Source organism: Phyllobates terribilis, unplaced genomic scaffold (assembly GCF_046119375.1).
Source record: "Phyllobates terribilis strain yellow unplaced genomic scaffold, ASM4611937v1 Scaffold_9__5_contigs__length_417890890, whole genome shotgun sequence".
Taxonomy (NCBI): Eukaryota; Metazoa; Chordata; class Amphibia; order Anura; family Dendrobatidae; genus Phyllobates; species Phyllobates terribilis.
In genome coordinates, this window is record NW_027362769.1 from 79,279,420 (window position 1) to 79,300,665 (window position 21,246).

Genomic DNA, 21,246 nt, shown 5'->3' on the forward strand with positions numbered 1-21,246 from the left:
TGAATATGCAGGTCTTCCTCGACCTTACGCATCGTTGGGGTTCTCCAGGAATAGACCTCTTTGCAAGCAGAGAAAATACCAAGGTCAGGAGATTCTATTCCCTAAATCCGCTAGACAATCCAGAAGGAATAGACGTCCTATCCCAGCAATGGAACAGGGGCCTATTGTATGCATTCCCTCCGTTAGCTCTGATACCGAGGGTACTAAGGAAAATGCAGGGAGACCAGGCAAGAATAATACTGGTAGTACCCTTTTGGCCGAAGAGGAGCTGGTTTCCTCTATTGGCCAAGATGGCACTAGAAGACCCTGTACAGCTTCCCTTGAGGAAGGACCTTCTCCATCAGGGTCCTGTGTTCTACCAGGAAGGAGACAGATTGCATCTTACGGCATGGATGCTGAAAGGCAGATTTTTAAGTCCAAGGGACTTTTTGATCAGGTGATAACAACCCTACAGGCCAGTCGAAAACCGGTGACCTCGGCCATATATAGTAAAATTTGGAGAAATTTCTGCTCAGAATGTAGAGATTCAGCTATTGATGTTTCTAGCCCAAATATCCCTAAGATTTTGGATTTTTTGCAGGCCAGGTTTAACAGAGGTTTAAAACCAAGTACTCTAAGAGTCCAGGTCTCTGCCCTGAGTGTATTCTTTGATACGCAATTGGCAGCGAACCCTTGGATAGCTAGGTTTTCCAAGGCGGTTCAGAGATTGAGACCTTGGGTTAAGAGATCTGTTGCCCCCTGGGACCTCAATCTTGTACTTAATGCTCTTTGTAAACATCCATACGAGCCGTCCAAGGACTTGACTATAGGCAGACTCACCTTTAAGACAGCTTTCCTGGTAGCAATTACAACTGCTAAAAGGGTGGGGGAGATACAGGGCTTATCCACAAAGGACCCATACTTACAGATTTCTGAGGATAAACTAGTTCTTAGATTCAATCCATCCTTTTTACCCAAGGTTGCTTCTACGCATAATATAAATCAGGAAGTGGTACTTCCGTTCTTCTGCCAAAATCCTAAAAATCAAAAGGAAGTCTTCTTCCATTCCCTGGATGTTAGACAAGCAGTCATCACTTATTTAGAGGCCACCCAAGATTGAAGAAAAGATCGCAACTTGTTTGTCCAGTTTGGGGGTAGAAAAAGAGGTAAAAAAGCGTCAAAAAAGACAATTGCCAGGTGGATTAAGTCTACTATAGGTCTAGCCTATGTGGCAGAAGGAAAGTCTCCTCCTGTTGAATTGAGGGCTCATTCGACTCAATCAATAGCCACTTCTTGAGCAGAGAGAGAGGGGGCCTCGGTGGAGCAGATCTGTTTGGCCGCAACTTGGTCTAACCTAAGTACATTTCCTAGACATTACAAGCTAGACGTTGTAGCCAGTCAGAGAATGGCGTTTGGTAGGAAAGTTCTCCATGCTGAGGTCCCACCCTAAAATCAATACTTTGGTATTCTCCGTGATGCTGTCAGGGGGACGTCCTGGAAAACGGTAATTAGTCTTACCGGTAATTGTATTTCCAGAGGCTTTTAACCTCTGTGTTTCCTGTCCCTGTAAGGATAAGAAGGACGTCCTCCATGGTGCTGTCAGGATGGACTCCTGGAAATACAATCACCGGTAAGACTAATTACCGTTTTCGGCTCAGTCTCCAACGCCTCTTTCTCCTTTCTCAAACACATTACCAAACTTCAAATTTGCAATTACCTGATTTGAGCCAAGATGTGAGTTTACAAGAGGAGAGAGGGGGAAACTGAGCCAACAAGTAGTGTGTTGTCAGGATTGAGACTGAATCAAACAGCTTGCAGTGTGTTGACATACATGCAAGCTGCAGAAGCAAAACAATAAAAGATCTTTAATTAAATTGCAGAAATGTTTTATGCCACATCAAACTTACGGGGCACTAAAAAACATGCTAAGGTGTCCATAACTTTTAAAAACCAGATCCACCACTTATTGCTACATTGATAAGAGCTTTATTTTATGGCAAATGTTATGCTTCCCTTCTCACAATTTCTTGTCTCGCTCACACCACCGTATAAATTGGACGAGTGCTATCTGATTTTTTTTATTGGATAGCACTCTCAGACCAATGTTATTAAATGAGGCAGTGCTGACGACCGTTTTTTTTTTCAATTACCGAATCTGTCTGTGAAAAAAAATTGCAGCAGGCTACGATTTCACTCTGATATCAGATGGGTGCAAGAAAAAAAAAATCGGATGGCATACGGAGCCATAGTAAAGAATCCAATGTTTACGGCTTCATTACAGCTCTGTAACATAGGAAACGTAAATGGTTCTGTAAATAATTAATATCTGCTGCTGTAAAAATACAGATTGCATACAGATGACAAATGAGAAAAAAAGTCCCACTTTTCTGGATGAAAATCGGACTAATTTTTAATATGCTCTTGTACCCCTAGCCTTAGTGTAAGTCTATGTGCTACAGAACTTTTTCAATGTGGATCAATTAATAAATCCTCAGGGAATTCACAATTAAATCTACATGTGTTCCATGCAGATTTTGGAGGGGATTCACTGTGGGTCTCTCCGCTGCTTCACTGAAAGTGGTGACGCCAGCAGTGAAAATCGGAGCCATTTCTGCAGCAGAACAAGCATTTTAGGACATTTTTTACATTTTCTGAAATAATTGTGGCCAAATGATGTGCTCAGACTTCAGGGAAATATATATTGTGTCATTTTTTTAAATTCATTTTTATGAAATTATTTTTCAGTTAATCTTCGCGAGTAGCCTAAAATTACCGCAGAGAAGCATTTCTAAAAGTTAAAGTTGCATTAGATTGTAAAAACTGCTATAATATTTCCAGATCTTCGTGTCAGAAGCTGAACTCACAGGTCTCGTTACACTTACCGAATATCCAGTTGAGCAGATGCAGTTATCATATGTGAGTGTCTGGTCGCCTGTATAGTTCCATGACCCCAAGCTGTTTTCAGCCAAGCATTGCCTACAAGGAGAGTAACAGATGTAACACATCATTCCACTGGTGCATTTTCTAATCTATTACATATCTCAATACATGACCCATTACGCTTGGGAAACAATGTTTTACTCAGTTTTGTTTTATACAGTAATTTTATTATAAGAAATAATAAACCCCTTTTATGTATTATAAAGAATATTACAAATTGCTTTGAAGATGTGCTCTGTTGTCGACCTGGCGCTTTTATACAGTCATGAAAATCCTTGGTGACTTATAATATGTTTATAATTTACAGCAGGAAGGACATTATCCCATATATATTTCATTTTATATTGATTTGTTCTTCACATTTGTCCATCCCTCCCACTCACTTATTAAATGCTTGGTCATGTTTTCCATAATGTGGATTTATTTAACTCTCTACGGCAGAGGTCTCCAGCTTCTGTCTATTCTACTGTCGCAAAACAACAAATCCCGACATGCTCAGACAACCACGTGGTAAAATTACTGTTTTACCTTCACTTCCTCATGGGCACAAAAGTAAAGAAAAGTGGTATTATTGTGTTGGTACTACATGACCCCAGTGTTAGATGTTACAAGAAAGGATTATTTAGTATTTGGTAATTTACTGATGTTAAAATTAATTGAATCATAGAATGTTGGAGTTGGAGGGGACCTCCAGGGTCATCTGGTCCAACCCCCTGCTCAATGCAGGATTCACTAAACCATCTCAGACAGATGTCTGTCCAGCCTCTGTTTGAAGACTTCCATTGACGGAGAACTCACCACCTCTCGTGGCCGCCTGTTTCGCTTGTTAATCACCCTCCCTGTCAAAAAGTTTTTTCTAATATCTAATCTGTATCTTCTCCCATTCAGTTACATCACATTGCTTCTAGTATTTCTTTGTGCAAATGAGAATAAAGCTAAGATTCTAAAATCTTTGCATTTCACAGTTCAAACCAGTGAGTCAATTCAATTTTCAAGTAGTAGGACCCCCATGGACATCTTTTCCAAGCTATATGCTCATTTTGTTAAAACAGTGGTTGACTTGAAAAAATGTGCTACTCTGCTTACGAGTTTTGGTCCAAGCAGGCGTTGTCTATGCCAGGAAACGAGGACATTGCATTCATCAGGTCTCCGCTTGTGTTATTAGATATTCTGCAATATGAATCGAAATGCAATTTAGAAAAACATGAAAAATTTGCTGTCATGAAGAGTAAAGTTCTGACAATTGAAGCAAAGGCCATACTGATGTCACTTCACCATCATGAATTTTTAAGCATATAAATCATGGTGAAGAATATTAATCTACATTGATATGCACTTCCTTTACTAATGTATTTAAATTATATAATCCGATCAGATGGATGGTAGTTCTTCTGGTACTTGAGATAAAAAATACCTTTGTGAGCTGTACAAGATGTGACCTTATGGTTTTCTTTTCCAGCAGACCCCTATAGGAGAGCATTCAACACTTTTAACTCCCTCCTCCAACCTCCACTGCCCCCTCCGACCTCCCTCATCACTGCTGAGGACTTTGCCACACACTTCAAAAACAAGATTGACCAAACAAGGCATGCCTTCATTGTCCGACCCACCACAACCTCTTTGTTTTCCAGACCATTGCCCTTCCCCCATAACCTCCCTCCCCAACATCACTGAAGGAGAGCTTACCCGCCTCCTCTCCAAATCACACCTCACCACTTGTGCACTTGACCCCACCCCACCTCCTCCCCAACCTCACCCCCACACTCATCCCATCCCTAGCCCATCTCTTCAACCTATCACTAACTTCTGGTACCTTCCCCTCAGCTTTCAAACATGCCACAATCACACCTATCCTCAAAAAGCCATCCCTCGACCCAACCGCTTTGTCCAGCTATCGCCCCATATCGCTGCTCCAATTCACATCAAAACTCCTTGAGCAACATGTTCACGCTGAATTTTCCTCCCATTTCTCATCTAACTCTTTCTTCGACGACCAACAATCTGGCTTCCGTCCTTACCATTCCACTGAAACTGCCCTTACCAAAATTACTAATGACTTCCTTACAGCCAAAGCTAACAGAAAATTCTCCATACTCCTCCTTCTAAACCTGTCCTCTGCCTTCGACACAGTTGACCACTGCCTTCTACTACAGATTCTCTTTTCCTTTGGTGCCAAAGATCTTGCCCTATCCTGGATCTCCTCATACCTTTCCAACCGCACTTTTAATGTCTCCCACTCCCACACTACTTCCTCATCCCGCCCTCTTTCTGTTGGGAGTCCCTCAAGGCTCTGTTCTAGGACCCCTACTCTTCTCCATCTATAACCTTGGCCTGGGACAGCTCATAAAGTCCCATGGTTTCTAGTACCAACTGCACGCTGATGACACCCAGATCTACCTCTCTGGCCCAGACGTCACCTTTCTGCTGTCCAGAATCCCAGCGTGTCTATCAGCCATATCCTCCTTCTTCTCCTCTCGCTTCCTCAAACTCAATGTGGACAAATCTGAACTCATCATCTCTGGTCCATCTCTCGTATCTTCTCCATCTGATCTATCTATCACAATAAATGACATCATACTTTCCCCTGTACCGGCAATACGCTGCCTCAAAGTAACTCTCGACTCTGCCCTGTCCTTCAAACCCCACATCCAAGCCCTCGCCACCTCCTGTCACCTCCAGCTCAAAAATATTTCCAGAATCCGTCCTTTCCTCAAACCTCAATCTACTAAACTGGTTGTGCAAGCCCTCATCATCTCCCGCCTCGACTACTGCCACATCTTCCTTTGTGGCCTACCTGCTAACACTCTCGCACCTTTCCAGTCTGTCCTTAACTCTGCTGCCCGACTAGTTCATCTCTCTCCTCGTTAATCTTCTGCTACCCGCCTTTGCAAATCTCTTCACTGGCCCCCAATTGCCCAGCATATCCAGTTCAAACTACTAACACTGACCTAAAAAGCCATCCATAACCTCTCTCCTCTGTACATCTCTAAACTAATCTCCCGATATATTCCCTCATGTAATCTCCGGACCTCCCAAGACCTCCTTCTCTCCTCCACACTTATTCGTTCCTCGTCCAACCGCCTCCAAGACTTCTCCCGAATATCCCCCATCCTCTGGAATTATGTGCCTCAACATGTACGATTATCCGCCACATTCGGATCCTTCAGACGGAACCTGCAAACCAATCTCTTCAAGAAAGCTTACAAGTTGCAATGACCACGCTGCCACATCACCACCACCACCACCACCAGAGCTGCTGCAACCCCCCACCTACCATCTCCTTCACCATCCTGCAGCATGTAAGCCCGCAAGGGAATGGTCCTCTTCCCCCTGTACCAGTCTATCATTGTTCGTTCATTTACTGTCAGTGATATCTGTATTTTGTATGTAACCCCTTCTTATGTACAGCACCATGGAATCAATGGTGCTACATAAATAAATAATAATAATAATCTCCATGATACAGTGCTATACAGTGGCACCATACCAAGCCATGGCAGTACAAAGCTGCAGATATTCTATGTGCCTCCATACAGGCTACTTGAATGGTGCTTGAGGACTTCTTTGTGAAAAATAAATTGAAATAAGTAAATCTTGCTCACCCAAACACTATGACTTGATCTTTGGTGCCATACAGCTCAGGAGACAATAAGAGCTCTGGGTATTCTGCATATCCAATAGAGAGTGATCCCAATCCCATGGCAGCAATGACAAATAATACTGGAAGCAGAATTTGAGAAATCAAACCCTTCCAGTTCCTTTTGGAGTTGTGGAACCTCTTTATGAACATGGCCATAATCTTCTTCAGTAGGAGCTTGAAACCTTTAGCATTTTCCATCCTGGTCAAAGGTTGATCTGTGTAATGATATAAATACAGCTAAAGTATAGAACTAACAAGGACTTTAATTGATTGACAAATTTTATTTCATCAATAAACCAATGAAACAGGATTATTTGACACTTCTGAATCAATGGGTGCTACTTTGTATATGTAAATGAGGTCCTTGGACAAATCCGTAATGACAAGGTCTACAAATGCATAGTACTGTGCTCGCATGTTCCAATGTGTGTCTCGTTTGATGCTCTGAGGTTCTTCATACTATTTTCATCTATGATCTGAAGTTCAGATTTCCACTACAACTTTTTACCATGAAGGCTTTGAGACCTCATGTCTAATAATGCTCACGGAAAATCAAAATTGAGCTCGTCGTGCGTTTCTGTGACCTCTTATTAATATTTGTTTTTTTTTGTATCTTCAGAGCTAACCATTGCTATATAATTTTGGCAATTACTTTTGTGAAACTCTAGGAAACCCTTGAGGAAGCCACAGTTCAGAGGCGATACACATGTGGTCTTCCTCTTCCTCATCCTATCATTGCCTATCATTGCCTACTATACAGGTCTTTGGCTTTATCATGTCACTTGACAATTCAAGTTTAAATACACTGTGTGCAGAATTATTAGGCAAGTTGTATTTTAGAGGATTATTTTTATTATTGATCAACAACTATATCTTAGGAGGATATCTGTTTGTGCAGGTAACTATTACTGTGCAGAATTATTAGGCAACTTAATAAAAACTAAATATAATCCCATCTCACTTGTTTATTTTCACCAGGTAAATCAATATCAGTGCACAAAATTTAGAAATAAACATTTCTGACATGCAGAAACAAAAACCCCAAAAATTAGTGAGCAATATAGCCACCTTTCTTTATAATGACACTCAACATCCTTCCATCCATAGATTCTGTCAGTTGCTTGATCTGTTTTCGATCAACATTGCGTGCAGCAGCCACCACAGCCTCCCAGACACTGTTCCGAGAGGTGTACTGTTTTCCCTCCCTGTAGATCTCACATTTTATGATGGACCACAGGTTCTCTATGGGGTTCAGATCAGGTGAACAAGGGGGCCATGTCATTATTTTTTCTTCTTTTAGACCTTTACTGGCCAGCCACGCTGTGAAGTAGTTGGATGCATGTGATGGAGCATTGTCCTGCATGAAAATCATGTTTTTCTTGAACGATACCGACTTCTTCCTGTACCACTGCTTGAAGAAGTTGTCTTCCAGAAACTGGCAGTAGGTCTGTGAGTTTAGCTTCACTCCATTCTCAACCCGAAAAGGTCCCACAAGTTCATCTTTGATGATACCAGCCCATACCAATACCCCACCTCCACCTTGCTGACATCTGAGTCGGAGTGGAGCTCTCTGCGCTTTACTGATCCAGCCTCTGGCCCATCCATCTGGCCCATCAAGAGTCACTCTCATTTCATCAGTCCATAAAACCTTTGAAAAATCAGTCTTAAGATATTTCTTGGCCCATTCTTGACGTTTTATCTTTTGTTTCTTGTTCAAAGGTGGTCGTTTTTCAGCCTTCCTTACCTTGGCCATGTCCCTGAGTATCGCACACCTTGTGCTTTTTGATACTCCAGTAACGTTGCAGCTCTGAAATATGGGAAAACTGGTGACGAATGGCATCTTGGCAGCTTCACGCTTGATTTTCCTCAATTCATGGGCAGTTATTTTGTGCCTTTTTTGGTCAACACGCTTCTTGCGACCCTGTTGGCTATTTGCCATGAAACGCTTGATTGTTCAGTGATCACGCTTCAAAAGTTTGGAAATTTCATGACTGCTGCATCCCTCTGCAAGACCTCTCACAATTTTGGACTTTTCAGAGCCCGTCAAATCTCTCTTCTGACCCATTTTGCCAAAGGAAAGGAAGTTGCCTAATAACTAAGCACACCTTATATAAGGTGTCGATGTCATTAGTCAACACCCCTCCTCCGTACAAAGATGCACATCCCCAGATTTACTTAATTGGTAGTTTGCTCTGAAGCCTATGCAGCTTGGAGTAGGACAACATGTATAAAAAGTATCATGTGATCAAAATAATCATTTGCCTAATAATTCTGCACGCAGTGTAGTTAGTGCACTGTTGGTCTAGGTTGTGCTGACAAACATATTAGGTTCCCTTTTTTTGGAACACTTTTGTGTGTTTTTCACTCATGCTTTTCAGATTTTTTACTTTATATATATATACGGTATATATATGTATATATATATATATATATGTATATATATATATATATATACACGGTATATATACAGTATATAAAACCATGTTGAAACTCTCTTCATAACCATTTCTGTTGCAGACATGTATTTATTAGACTTTTATATATTAATGTATCACTGATATTATCCTGTATACATCTTTAACTAGGCAAATGAAGATAGGCATATGTCCTATTGTGGGCACGCTTAGCTTTGTACTTATGACTTTTTGGTGTTTTTAATTGTTTTTATATTTGTGTTTTTTTGTCTTTTCCTGTAAATAAAAACAGTCTATTTGTATATGATCCCTTTTGTTCTTGGTATACTTCTTTTCTCACCATAGTCAACTCCCGTGAAACTTACCATCTCTGTCAAATAAATTGTATGAGTTTGAAGAAGATTCATCATCTACCATAAGATTGTCGTTATTAGAGATAGGCACAGCCCTTGAAGATAGATCATTTTCTTCATCCAGCCCATCAGTTAGTTTTAGGAATACCTGCCCAAAAAAAAATGCAATAAACCAGTGCACTGGCTATTTAGTATAAAGTGTTATGTTTTCTTCCGGGTTAATGTGACTTTACTAGTAGTGAATAAATAGTTTTCATTTAGGGGGGAAGGCTAACTAAAAATTATGTTAATGGTCCTTTAAATGTAAGTTTATCCAGGACTTTGCTTATTTTTTCCTATGAATTTACTGGCAAGTAGTTATTAACTACCAGCCTGTTCTGACCGGCGGAGATCTCCACCGGCTCAGAGCGAGCATGGACCGATCCTGCTGGCAATTCTGCTGTTTCATTTGACCCCACTTCAACAGAGCAGCTCTTTCACTTCTGGCCTACTCTGTGGATGGAACTTCACTGCCAACGTCATAGTGATTGACAGTTGGTTCCCCGCAGTTAGGCAGCAGGGAGCCAACTGTCAATCAGCATGACGGCATTGAAGCCCTGTCCACAGAGCAGAATGGAAGAGAAGAAGCTGTTCTGTTGACGTGACATCTCCGGAAACCATGGAATCACCAACAGGAGCCGCTCTGAGCTGGCAGAAAAGGCCGGTAGATAGGAACTACTTGCCTATAAGTTCTTAGCCCCATGGGGAAAAATAAGCTCAGTCCAGGATAACCCATTTAATTTTTCCATTGATTTATTAAACAATAGTAATTCTGGAGGACTCACTTTTCTCCATACATTACATGAACACCCCATTGATTTCAATGGGCAAGACATAATCTCTTATTATCCCTGTGATAGTATTAGGCTTTTTATAGTCATACTGTATTTTAGTTAAAATGTACACTTGTTTTGCTAGGTTACAGGCATGATACAATACACTATTAATAATAATTGAATTTATGGACCTACGCTGATAACTTCTTTTTGGAGTACTGTCGCAAATGGTATTTTTACACTTTGTAGATGATTAACTAGACTGTATATTTCATTTTCCGAAAACACCATTGAAAGGGCAGCCATTTGAAGGAATGTTCACACAGCTGAAGACATTATTAATTTTATGTTTGTTTCCAGGCACTAACTTACTGCACATTATATGTTTATTTCTTAAGCATTATTTCTAAATTGGAAAGCAACATGAGCGGAAAATGTCAAGAGAACAGATGTACCGGCAAACATTGTTTTTTTTTCTCTTCCAATGATATTAATATAAAATATAGTACTGGTGGGTAAAAATGTAAATTGTTTTCCTTAAATCTTGTAGTTACCACTCACTTCATTGATTTTAAAGGTGTGTATCTACAGAATAGGGGATAACTTTTCAATCACCGGGGGTCTCACTGATGGGACCCCTACTAATTCCAAGAACTGGAGTTCGGAAGAGCTCGATGAGAATGGAACGGTAGTAGTCACTCATGCTTTCATCAGCTTCGTTCATTAACTAAGGGGCTGCTGGAGATAGCCGATCCTGAGCAATGGTGCACGACTGAACACCCCTCCATTCACACAGGGTTCTTCTGATTTCCAGTTCTTGAGATTTGTGGGAATATCAGTGGTTGGACCACCAGCAATTGGGATAGGAGATATATTCCAAACTTGAGACAACCTCTTTATGTGATGCTTATCAGTTCAGTGATGTTAGTTAGTCCTTTTGGGTGAAGGAAATTTTTAATTTACTGTGATGACTATTTAATGAACAAACATTATTTAAAAAGGATCCCTCGGCAAAATTGGAGAAACGCCTATTCCCTGAAGCTGGCTACTCTACCTATTCTACAATTGAATTTACCCCCAACTGAACTGAGATATCCAGGTTCTTCATATTTTCTCTGTACTACTTTGTAGCATTATTTATGTGTACAGTATGGCAGCATTATTTATATACTTTCTCTGTATAGTGACAATATTTATTTACCATATAATGAGGTCATTGACTGTGTCTTTCAAATATATATACTATTTGTAAGTGTGTATATTACAGAACTGTAGGTTATTAATGTACAGTAGAGTCTTGCGGATGTGGTTGTCTTGACTTTGAGCATGGAGTAAATGTATTGCCTATGCTTACCTCTTCTATGGTGGTGTCCGAGATGCCATAACAGCCAATATGCAGATCATTCAGGCTAGTATCCAGATCACGGAGGAGTGAAAGGTAGGCACCGGATATCTCCGCACTGAATGGTGGAAGGACATACGCTAGTTCTCCACCAACATCTTCCTTCAGTTTAGCTTCAGGAATATGGGATTGGATTAAAGTGGTCACTTTTTCTGAATCGCAGACGTTTTCATTTCTCTGATCAGGAAACTGTAATAAAATATTGCATTTTAAAAACTAGATCTTTACTTTCATTTATTTTATCTTCAGTTTTGAATGGAATGATCATCTTGATCTTATTGAAATGGCTGAGTTATCATTTAAAAGAAAGTTTTGGTGTAAATAGAACAAAAAATCTTGAAATTCTGGCAGAGGGATACTTCAGGTGATGCCCCAGTCAAATTTTTCTTTCTACAGATGTCATAGCAAAAAACCATACATCTACTCTCCTTATACTGTGCACCTCGCTGAAGGGCAACATCACCACCATGTCCTGTAAAATGCAGGAGCAGATGTTCCGCGGACAATAGATAAATCTACGTAAAACCATACAGGTCCACAAAGATCACACTTCCTATACCCATGTAGACATCACTCAACAAGCTCTGTGCCTGCAAAGTATATTCAGGAGGAAGTTCTTAGGGGGTGTCAGTTCATGAATACATTTAGTGTACGCATCTATGAACAAATTAATGCATCTATAGAGCACCGTATATCTAGTAAAAAACAAAAAAGTGTCGTTTAGGCATACATTGGACTGGTTTGCGGAAAAATATCTTTCTTTCCGTGTGTCTGCTGTGCTTTCCTATACGGATTGATAGCATAGTGTATTATATCATTCTTTTATAATGGGTCTCATGGCCAAGGTTGGATGACATTATATTGGCTTGTTATTAGAGATGAGCGGGTTGTTTGAAATTCAAATTTGCTAGCTTTGTCGAATTTTCCCCCCAAAATTTGATGTACGGCAAATAAATTTCAGGACTGGAAAAGAGAGAGAAAGAGAAGTCCTCACGAACGTACTGACCACCAATGTACAAGATATGTCACAACGGCAGAGTATTATTGGGTAGCCAGCAGGTCACGCTAAACAAGATTAGCCCGTTTACTGATGCTTCAGCAGTGTGGGAGATGTGGACAGGCAAGAAGGGTTTTTGTTTGTAAATCGAATGTCAAAGTGTTCGAATTTGCATTAAACCACGAATTTCAGGAAATTCGACTTGATCCTCTGAAAATCAATCTGCTCATCTCTACATTTTATAAATAAATTCACTATTTCATCTGTATGAGGCTCTGTTCCCAATAGGGTTATGGTTTCCACTTTTATAGGATGTTGAATGGATAAGATGCAACAGTTTTGTAACAAATCCTAACAGAACCTACAGTGCTCAGCATAAATGAGTACACCCCAAAAGAACAGCCCTACCCTCTCCTACAGTATCCTCACCCATCCCTTGTAGACTGTGAGCCCTCGCGGGTAGGTTCCTCTCTCCTCCTATACAAGTAAGTGACTTGTATTGTTAATGATTATTGTACTTTTTTTTATTATGAATACCTCTTTCACATATAATGCGCCATGGAATAAATGGTGCTATAATAATAAATAATAATAATTTGTCAGAAAACCGTCGGTTTCCTTTCAGACTCACAATTTTGATACCATACTACAAAATACTCCCAAATATGTGGGCCATTGATTGCAAACAAGTTTTGTTTTGTTGCACACTCAAAAAAGTAATTTTCTGAAAAAATTAATTCAAGACCATGTTGCAAAAATTATTCATTATCAGGTGTCAAGCAGACAATTGATTATGAAAGAGCATTACTCAGCAAAAAGTGGAAGAAATTGAAGAGAAATGTCACAAGACCTGAGAAGAAAATAATTTCTTTACACAAGAAAGGTGAAGGGTACAAGAAGATCAGCAAAGCTTTAATTATCAGTCAGAATACTGTAGCAAAAATGATACAAAAACTTAAAGATGGAACTGCATCCATCTCACAGAGACATCCAGGCCGACCACAGAAGGTTATCACCTAAACAGTATTGTCTTCTGATTGGATGGGTTGAAGAAAATCGACATCCAAGTTCACTGCAGCTAGCTAAAGAAGTAGAAAGCCAAACTGGGGCGATTGACACACTACTGCGTACACTGCAGAGGAATGGTATGCATGGGAATTGTCCATGAAGGAAGCCTCTCCTAAAGCCCATGCATAAAAATGCCCGCCTACAATTTAACAGGGCCCTGGCTTAAAACCAGGAAGACTCCTGGGACTCTGCACCCTGACTGATGAGACTAAGATAAATGCTTTTGGAACTGATGACTTCAAAACTTTATGGTGTCACAAAGGTGAAGAGTACAAAGAAAAATGCATGAGGCCTACAGTGAAACATAGTGGTGGCAGTGTCCATATGTGGTGCTACATGAGTGCTGCTGGTGTCGGGGAGCTACATTTCATTGATAGTATCATGAATTCCCAGATGTACCGCTCTATATTGAAAGAGAAGATGCCGCCATCACTCCGTGCCCTTGGTAGACGTGCACTTTTCCAACATGACAATGATCCAAAACACACATCTGAAGAAAAACTGGGTTCAAGTGATTCAGTGGGCAAGTGTCTCCTGAACTGAACCCAACCAAACACCTATGGGGAATTCTGGAGAGACAAGATGTCATCAGTCTCCATCCAGCATCCAGGGTCTAAAAGAGCTTGTTCTTAAAGAATGAAAAATATAGATGTTGCAATATGTCGCCAACTTGTTCATTCCATTCCTAGAAGACTTGGTGCTGTCCTTAAAAATCATGGCGGTCATACAAAATACTAGCTGTAGTAGTTTTTGATGTGGGGTGTATTCATTTTTCCATCAACTAATTTCAGTAAAACCGAAGGTTTTGTAATGAAAGTTATATTATTAATAGTGTTGAGCGAGTATGTTCTATTAACCCTTTCGCCGAGTATGCTCGGGCCGAGCTCCGAGTATTTACAGCTGCTCGGTGATATGGTTGAATCGCTCCCGTGTGCATGATTTGCAACTGTTTGACAGTTTTACATGTGAGGAATGTGTAAGAAATAGACATTCCTCACATGTAATAAAGCTGTCAAACAGTTGCAAATCATGCACACGGGAGCGATTCAACCATATCACCGAGCAGCTGTAAATACTCGGAGCTCGGCCCGAGCATACTCGGAACAGAACATACTCGCACAACACTAATTATTAACTTTACTCTCATGTTATGGGTTAAAAAATGTTTAATAAAACTCTGGCTTGTCAAAATTTTGTAAATTGTTCTTGTGTTCAGTGAGATATTGATTACAATTTTACTTTTCAAAGGGGGTGCACTCATTTATATTGAGCACTGTGCTTCTATCTGTTTCCTTCATTATGTGACCAGGTAAATTGAGATCTAAATTATGCAGCTTTTGTCAAATGTATTCCTAAGTCTGCATTTACCCAATAGAGTCCAAAAGAATATCCTTTGGCCTTCATGGGGTTTGTATACCTTTGGGCAGTATGGAAAAGCTCCAGTTTGCTGGACTAATTCTTGCATAAGCATATTGCAAAATACATACTGCGCACCTATGGGCAATGTATGTCCCTGTATGGCTGTACAGTGACCTCTGTTGGGAAATCCTGGCCACATATATATCCAAGGTACACTCCAAATACAGGGGTGTGTTGACCATATCAGTGCAATGCTAGAAACGGACACTTGGGGCACATGGCTTGAGTCTATGGCCTGGTGCCCATGATTGTCACATTGTATCAGTGTTCTCCACCTCTTCCAATGCCCTATTATGCCCCAGATAGCTTCGAAGTCCACCACCAACCTATCTTAACCACATCTGTACCATTATAAATACATTTCCATAACCAACTTTAGTTGATTTTAACTTCCACAGACTTTAAAGAGTTTAGTTTGTTTATTCAAGGTCATTCTGATAACAGGGCATTGCAGAATGGATACAAATGAGATTATTAATTGGTTTGCAAAACCCTTGCATTTACCATACAGTTTTCAACTCTCAGTTGTCGGGTTTCCATGGAAAAAGAGCAGCATGTCTGTGTCTAATTGTTTGGCCTTGTATATCTCCAGTGCCTTCATTAATGTATGGTCTCTGTATTCAATCACAAAGTTCTTTTATGCATAGGCTGATGGAGCTATGAAAGTAAAGTCAGAATCTGCTACTTGTCCTGGCGCCCACTTATCATGGTTTTATGCATGCACGATGCATCATTATTCTGCCTTTTGCTTTTATTTCCTGGCCTTGTGATCAAGGCATGTCTGGATTGTGAATTAGAACTTCTGGAGTCGATAAGCTGGTTCACATTTGAGGTCAACCCAATAAGATGCATCAGTCCTGGTATTTTAAGACCAGAGAAGAATTAATTTGTTTGGTAACTTTTGTTCTCGGAGTTTGTACTGAGTTGTGGAAGAAGATTGGAGAAGGAATCGCTGTTAACTCTCCTCAATCTGGTTCTGGTGTTTTTTTTCCCTGTATAAAACCTCTTCATTTGATTTTATTTAGAAAATTGCCTCACTAATATGTATAGGCCATAATGACAGCGCTGACTCGTATTGAATTGATGAGCTGCAGTCACATGAAGGAATAATGAATAATGAATGGCATGAGAAAGTGCCTTAGTTATCTCATTTGGTCTTGCCGAGACTAGAAAATGTCTCCCTGCTGATATAAAAGCAAGAGGGATATTTTATATTATAATATGTATACTCATTTGGCTCACCAATAAAGCTATGATCACACCGGCTTCCATTTCTAAAGAAGCACTCTGGGAACAAACTTATCTATTGCCCTTATCTATTGCCCTGTTTGTAATGGATATCTTCAATATGAGCTGATCTTCGGTACCTAGCAGTGGTGGCTACTCCTTAAAGGAAATTGTGCTGCGCTGCTCCATTCAGTATCCACATCCGGCTACCACCGAGGCTAATAACAGCTGATCAATGGGGGTGATGAGTGTCAGACTCCCACTAATCTGATATTGATGACCTATTCTAAAGAGAACCCTCTTTAAAGGAGTATTCTCAAGTTTGGAAGTTACCCCTAATCCATTAGGCAGGAGATAATTTTCCAATCACTGTGGTCTGACACCTTGAAACTCAACCAACCTAAGAACCAAGGATCTGAATTGTCCCTGTGATTGGAGAGATGATCGATCATATAAACTGCCGCCACATTAATTCTTACGGGGGTATCGGAGACCCACCAAATACTGTACTAGGCTATCTCCAGCACTTCCATTGAAGGGGTTATCAGGGCCCTTTTTGTTTCCTATGGGGCTAAGAACTTACTGGCAGGTAGTTGCTGACTTGTGACGATCTCTCTTGGCTCAGGCGGCGATACTCCTGCTTCGTTTGACTTTAAATAGACAGAAAAACTCTTCCTCTGCTGCGCTGCTCTGTCGACGGGGTGATTGACAGCTGGCAGTTGGCAGCAGGGAGCCAGCTGTCAATAAGCATGACTTTGGCAGTGACGTCCCATCGATAGAGCAGAGCAGAAGAGAAGGTTATGCCCTGTTGACATGATATCACAGGAAGCAGGGGAATAACCGGCAGGAATGGTCAGTGACCGCTCTGAGCTGGAAGAGATGATTGCAGGGCCTATCTGCCGGTAAGTTCTTAGCACTGCAGGGAAAAAATAAAAAAACAAAGTCCTAGACAACCTCTTTAAGAATGAATTGAGCAGCAGTACACATGATCGACTAGCGTTCAATTCACATGGGGCGAAGAGCCCCAATTCTTGGGATCGATGGAGGTACCAGCAATAATACCCCCAAGAGATCAGTAAGATATCTCCTATCTTGAAAATACCCCTTTAAAAGGTAGGCAGTCGGGTGTAGGCTGTCAATGGATAAACAAGAGATTACAGCTCTGAAGGGAAAGCATAATGAGATTGATGTTTCTTGCAGTCCTCTGCAGTCTTTTTGTTCACAATAAGTTTAGTTTATGCAAATTTGTTTGTAATTAAATACGCTGGAAAAATCACCCACAAACCAATGGGAGAGTCACATGCAGTCAATATTTTTGGTGACACTTATTGAAGTGGTTTATTTATTTTATTCACTTATATACTGCCATCATATTTCACTGCGCTTTACAGAAATCATCACTCTCATCATTGGGGCTCACAATCTACATTCCCTATCAGTATGTCGTTAGATTCGGAGTGTGCAAGGAAACCGGAGAACCTGGAGGAAACCCACGCAAACATGGGAAGAACATACAAACTCCTTGCATCTGTTGTCCTAGCTCTGCAAGGCTACAATGCTAACCACTCAGCCACTGTGCTGCCCCAGGAAACTGCGGTGGTTAGCCACAAAAGGCTTAGCCATTTTGAATTGGACTAGTTTGTGGGCAGACCCAAAAAGAGACCCACAAGAGGTCAGACTACAAATCAACAGCAGAAATCTGAGGATCGGTCGCGGATTCTGCTGAAAATACACTTTGATTGTAAAGACTCCATGTGAACATACAAGTAAAGTGGCAACTAAACAGGCCAAATACAGAAGCAGCAGCTTACTGACTCTGTATAAGGGTGCTTTCACACAGCGTTTTTGCCCATCAGGGCTTACATCCGGATTCCCCCCCACAAAACTGGATATGGAAGTATGCGCCGACAAGGCCATAGACTATAATGGTGCCGATAGAGTCAATGTGCGCTTTGTCGTGCAACGTTTTCGGGCGTATACGACCACTGGAGGCGGACACCCAGAAGGAGTCTACTACATCTGAGTGTCCGCCTCCAGTAGGCGTACACACCCGAAAATGATGCACGGCAAAGCACATGTTGACTCTTTTGGCACCATTATCTATTGCCCCATCGGTGCTTAAACCCAAATCCCGTTTTGTGTGGGGGGGGGGGGATCCGGACGTAAGCCCTGATGGGCAAAAACGCTGTAAACACCCTTGGAGCAACTGAATTACACAAATTTCTTCTGAACATTCATTGCGCCAGATGAACGTTTGTGAAGCAATGAGTAGTGTTGAGCCACCCCCGTAGTGTTCGGGTTCGGTTCGGTTCGTCGAACACCGGGATGTTCGAGGAACTGTTCGTCGAACTGTTCGTCGAACACCTTAGAACACCGTCGAACACCGTTAAAACCAATGGCAGGCAAACAAAAACACATAGAAACACATAGAAAACACCTTCAAAGGTGTCCAAAAGCTGACAAACTGCTCAGAAGACGCTTTCTTTAAAAAAGCCGGCCGGCAATTCAGCAGCGGCATACACCGGTACCCGACAATTTAGACAAGAAGGAATAGAGCCTCACACATAGATTAGATAGATAGAAACATGTCAGTCACATATATATGAAGTACAGTGACAGTGTTGCTTACTGTACTTGTCATTTAGTGTAAAGGATTTATTAAAAAATATAATAGTGTTTTCATGCACTGTCTCTTTAAAAAAGCCGGCCGGCAATTCAGCATCTGTACCCGACAATTTATAACAGACAGAATAGAGCTTCACACATAGATTAGATAGATAGAAACATGTCAGTCACATATATATGAAGTACAGTGATAGTGTTGGTTACTGTACTTGTCATTTAGTATTAAAATAAAGGATTTATTATTAAAAAAAATTGGCGTGGGGTTCCCCTTAATTTTAGTCTCTAGCGGAGGTTAAGCAGACAGCTGGGGCAGATGTTTGAAGCCTGGGAAGGGGGTAATACCCACGGAGCTTCCCAGGCTACTAATATGAGCCCCCAGCTGAATACATAGCCTTTACTAGCTATTAAAATGGGGGACCCCCCCCCAAAAAAATGACGTGGGGTCCCCCCTAATTTAATAGCTAGCAAAGGCTAGGCAGACAGCTGGGGGCTGATATTAATAGCCCAGGAAGGGTGCCATGAATATTGGCCCCCTCCCAGGCTAGAAACACCAGCCGTCAGCCGCCCCAGAAATGGCGCATTCATAGGATGCGCCAATTCTGGCACTTAGCCTCGTTCTTCCACGCTGCCCTGTAGCGGTGGCAGGGGGTAATAGGGCTGGGGTTGATGTCAGCTTATAATGCCAGCTGACATCAAGCCCAGGTTAGTAATGGAGAGGCGTCTATAAGACACCCCCATTACTAACCCCATAGTCAAAGTTAAAAGAAAACACAAACACCCAGAATAAAGTCCTTTAATTGAAATAAAGACACAATCCTTTATTGTTCTAAATTAAACCATACTTACCATCACGCCCATTCCAGCTGAAGCCAACGATCTCCTGCAATAAAAGAAAAATAATAAAGCAACATCATCCTTACCTTTCCATGGTTCCCACGACAGCTTCAGCTCTGCTACATCGAGATGACAGGCTGGACCGCAGCAGAACGCTGCCATCCAGCCTGTCATCCCGCAGACACTGAGAAGCGCAGGCATGCTTGCGCTCTGCAGTGTCTGGCTGTGACGGCATAAAGATGAGACGAGTTCATGTCCAATGAACTCGGCGCACCTCATGCACGTCACTGACAGCGTGGGAAAATTCTCACGCTGAAGCGCTGAGTGCAGGAGAATTCTCCCATGCTGTCAGTGACGTGCATAAGGTGAGCTCATGTCCAATGAACTCAGCTCACCTCCTGCACGTCACTGACAGCGTGGGAGAATTCTCCTGCACTCAGCGCTTCAGCGTGAGAATTCTCCCACGCTGAAGCGCTGAGTGCAGGAGAATTTTCCCACGCTGTCAGTGACGTGCATAAGGTGAGCTCATGTCCAATGAACTCAGCTCACCTCCTGCACGTCACTGACAGCGTGGGAGAATTCTCCTGCACTCAGCGCTTCAGTGTGAGAATTCTCCCACGCTGAAGCGCTGAGTGCAGGAGAATTTTTCCACGCTGTCAGTGACGTGCATGAGGTGAGCCGAGTTCATTGGACATTAACTCGGCTCATCTGGATGCCCTCACAGAGAGACACTGTGGAGCGCAAGCAAGCCTGCGCTTCTCAGTGTCTGCGGGATGACAGGCTGGATGGCAGCGTTCTGCTGTGGTCCAGCCTGTCATCTCGATGTAGCAGAGCTGAAGCTGTCATGGGAACCATGGAAAGGTAAGGATGATGTTGCTTTATTATTTTTCTTTTATTTCAGGAGATCGTTGGCTTCAGCTGGAATGGGCGTGACGGTAAGTATGGTTTAATTTAGAACAATAAAGAATTGTGTGTTTATTTCAATTAAAGGACTTTTTTCTGGGTGTTGTGTTTTTTTTTAAATACTTTACTAGAAATTCATGGTGGTCATGTCTAATATTGGCGTGACCCCATGAATTTTGGGCTTAGGGCCAGCTGATAATGCCAAGCTGGCCCTAACCCCTTTATTATCCAGTGAGCCACCGCATCAGGGCCCTGGATGAGTTGGGTACAGCGCCAGAAGATGGCGCTTCTATGAACGCGCCATTTTCCGGGGTGGCTGCGGACTGCAATTTGCAGCGGGGGTGGCCCAGAAAGCTTGGGCCTCCCTGCGCTGCGGATTCCAGCCCCCAGCTGCATAGTTGTACCTGGCTGGACACAAAAACAGGGCGAAGCCCCACGTCAATTTTCTTTAAATTATTTCATGAAATAATTAAGAAAAAAAGGGCTTCCCTATATTGTTGTGTCCGGCCAGGTACAAATAGGCAGCTGGTGGTTGGGGGCAGCCCGTTCCTGCCTGCTGCACCTGACTGGACACAAATATAGTGCGAAGCCCCACGTCAATTTTTTTTTAATTATTTCATGAATTTCCTG

At 41.7% G+C, this 21,246-nt stretch overlaps 1 protein-coding gene across 1 annotated transcript in view; it reads right to left on the reverse strand.

Annotated features, from left to right (window-relative positions):
• Positions 1-21,246, reverse strand: part of ABCA12 (ATP binding cassette subfamily A member 12) — a 313,653-nt gene that overhangs the window by 113,833 nt on the left and 178,574 nt on the right. The window contains exons 36-40 of the mRNA XM_073646632.1: positions 11,496-11,732; positions 9,339-9,474; positions 6,522-6,774; positions 4,006-4,089; positions 2,862-2,955 (exon numbers count right to left, since the gene is read on the reverse strand). Coding sequence (XP_073502733.1) covers positions 2,862-2,955; positions 4,006-4,089; positions 6,522-6,774; positions 9,339-9,474; positions 11,496-11,732 — 804 coding nt within the window. The remainder of the gene's footprint in view (positions 1-2,861; positions 2,956-4,005; positions 4,090-6,521; positions 6,775-9,338; positions 9,475-11,495; positions 11,733-21,246) is intronic.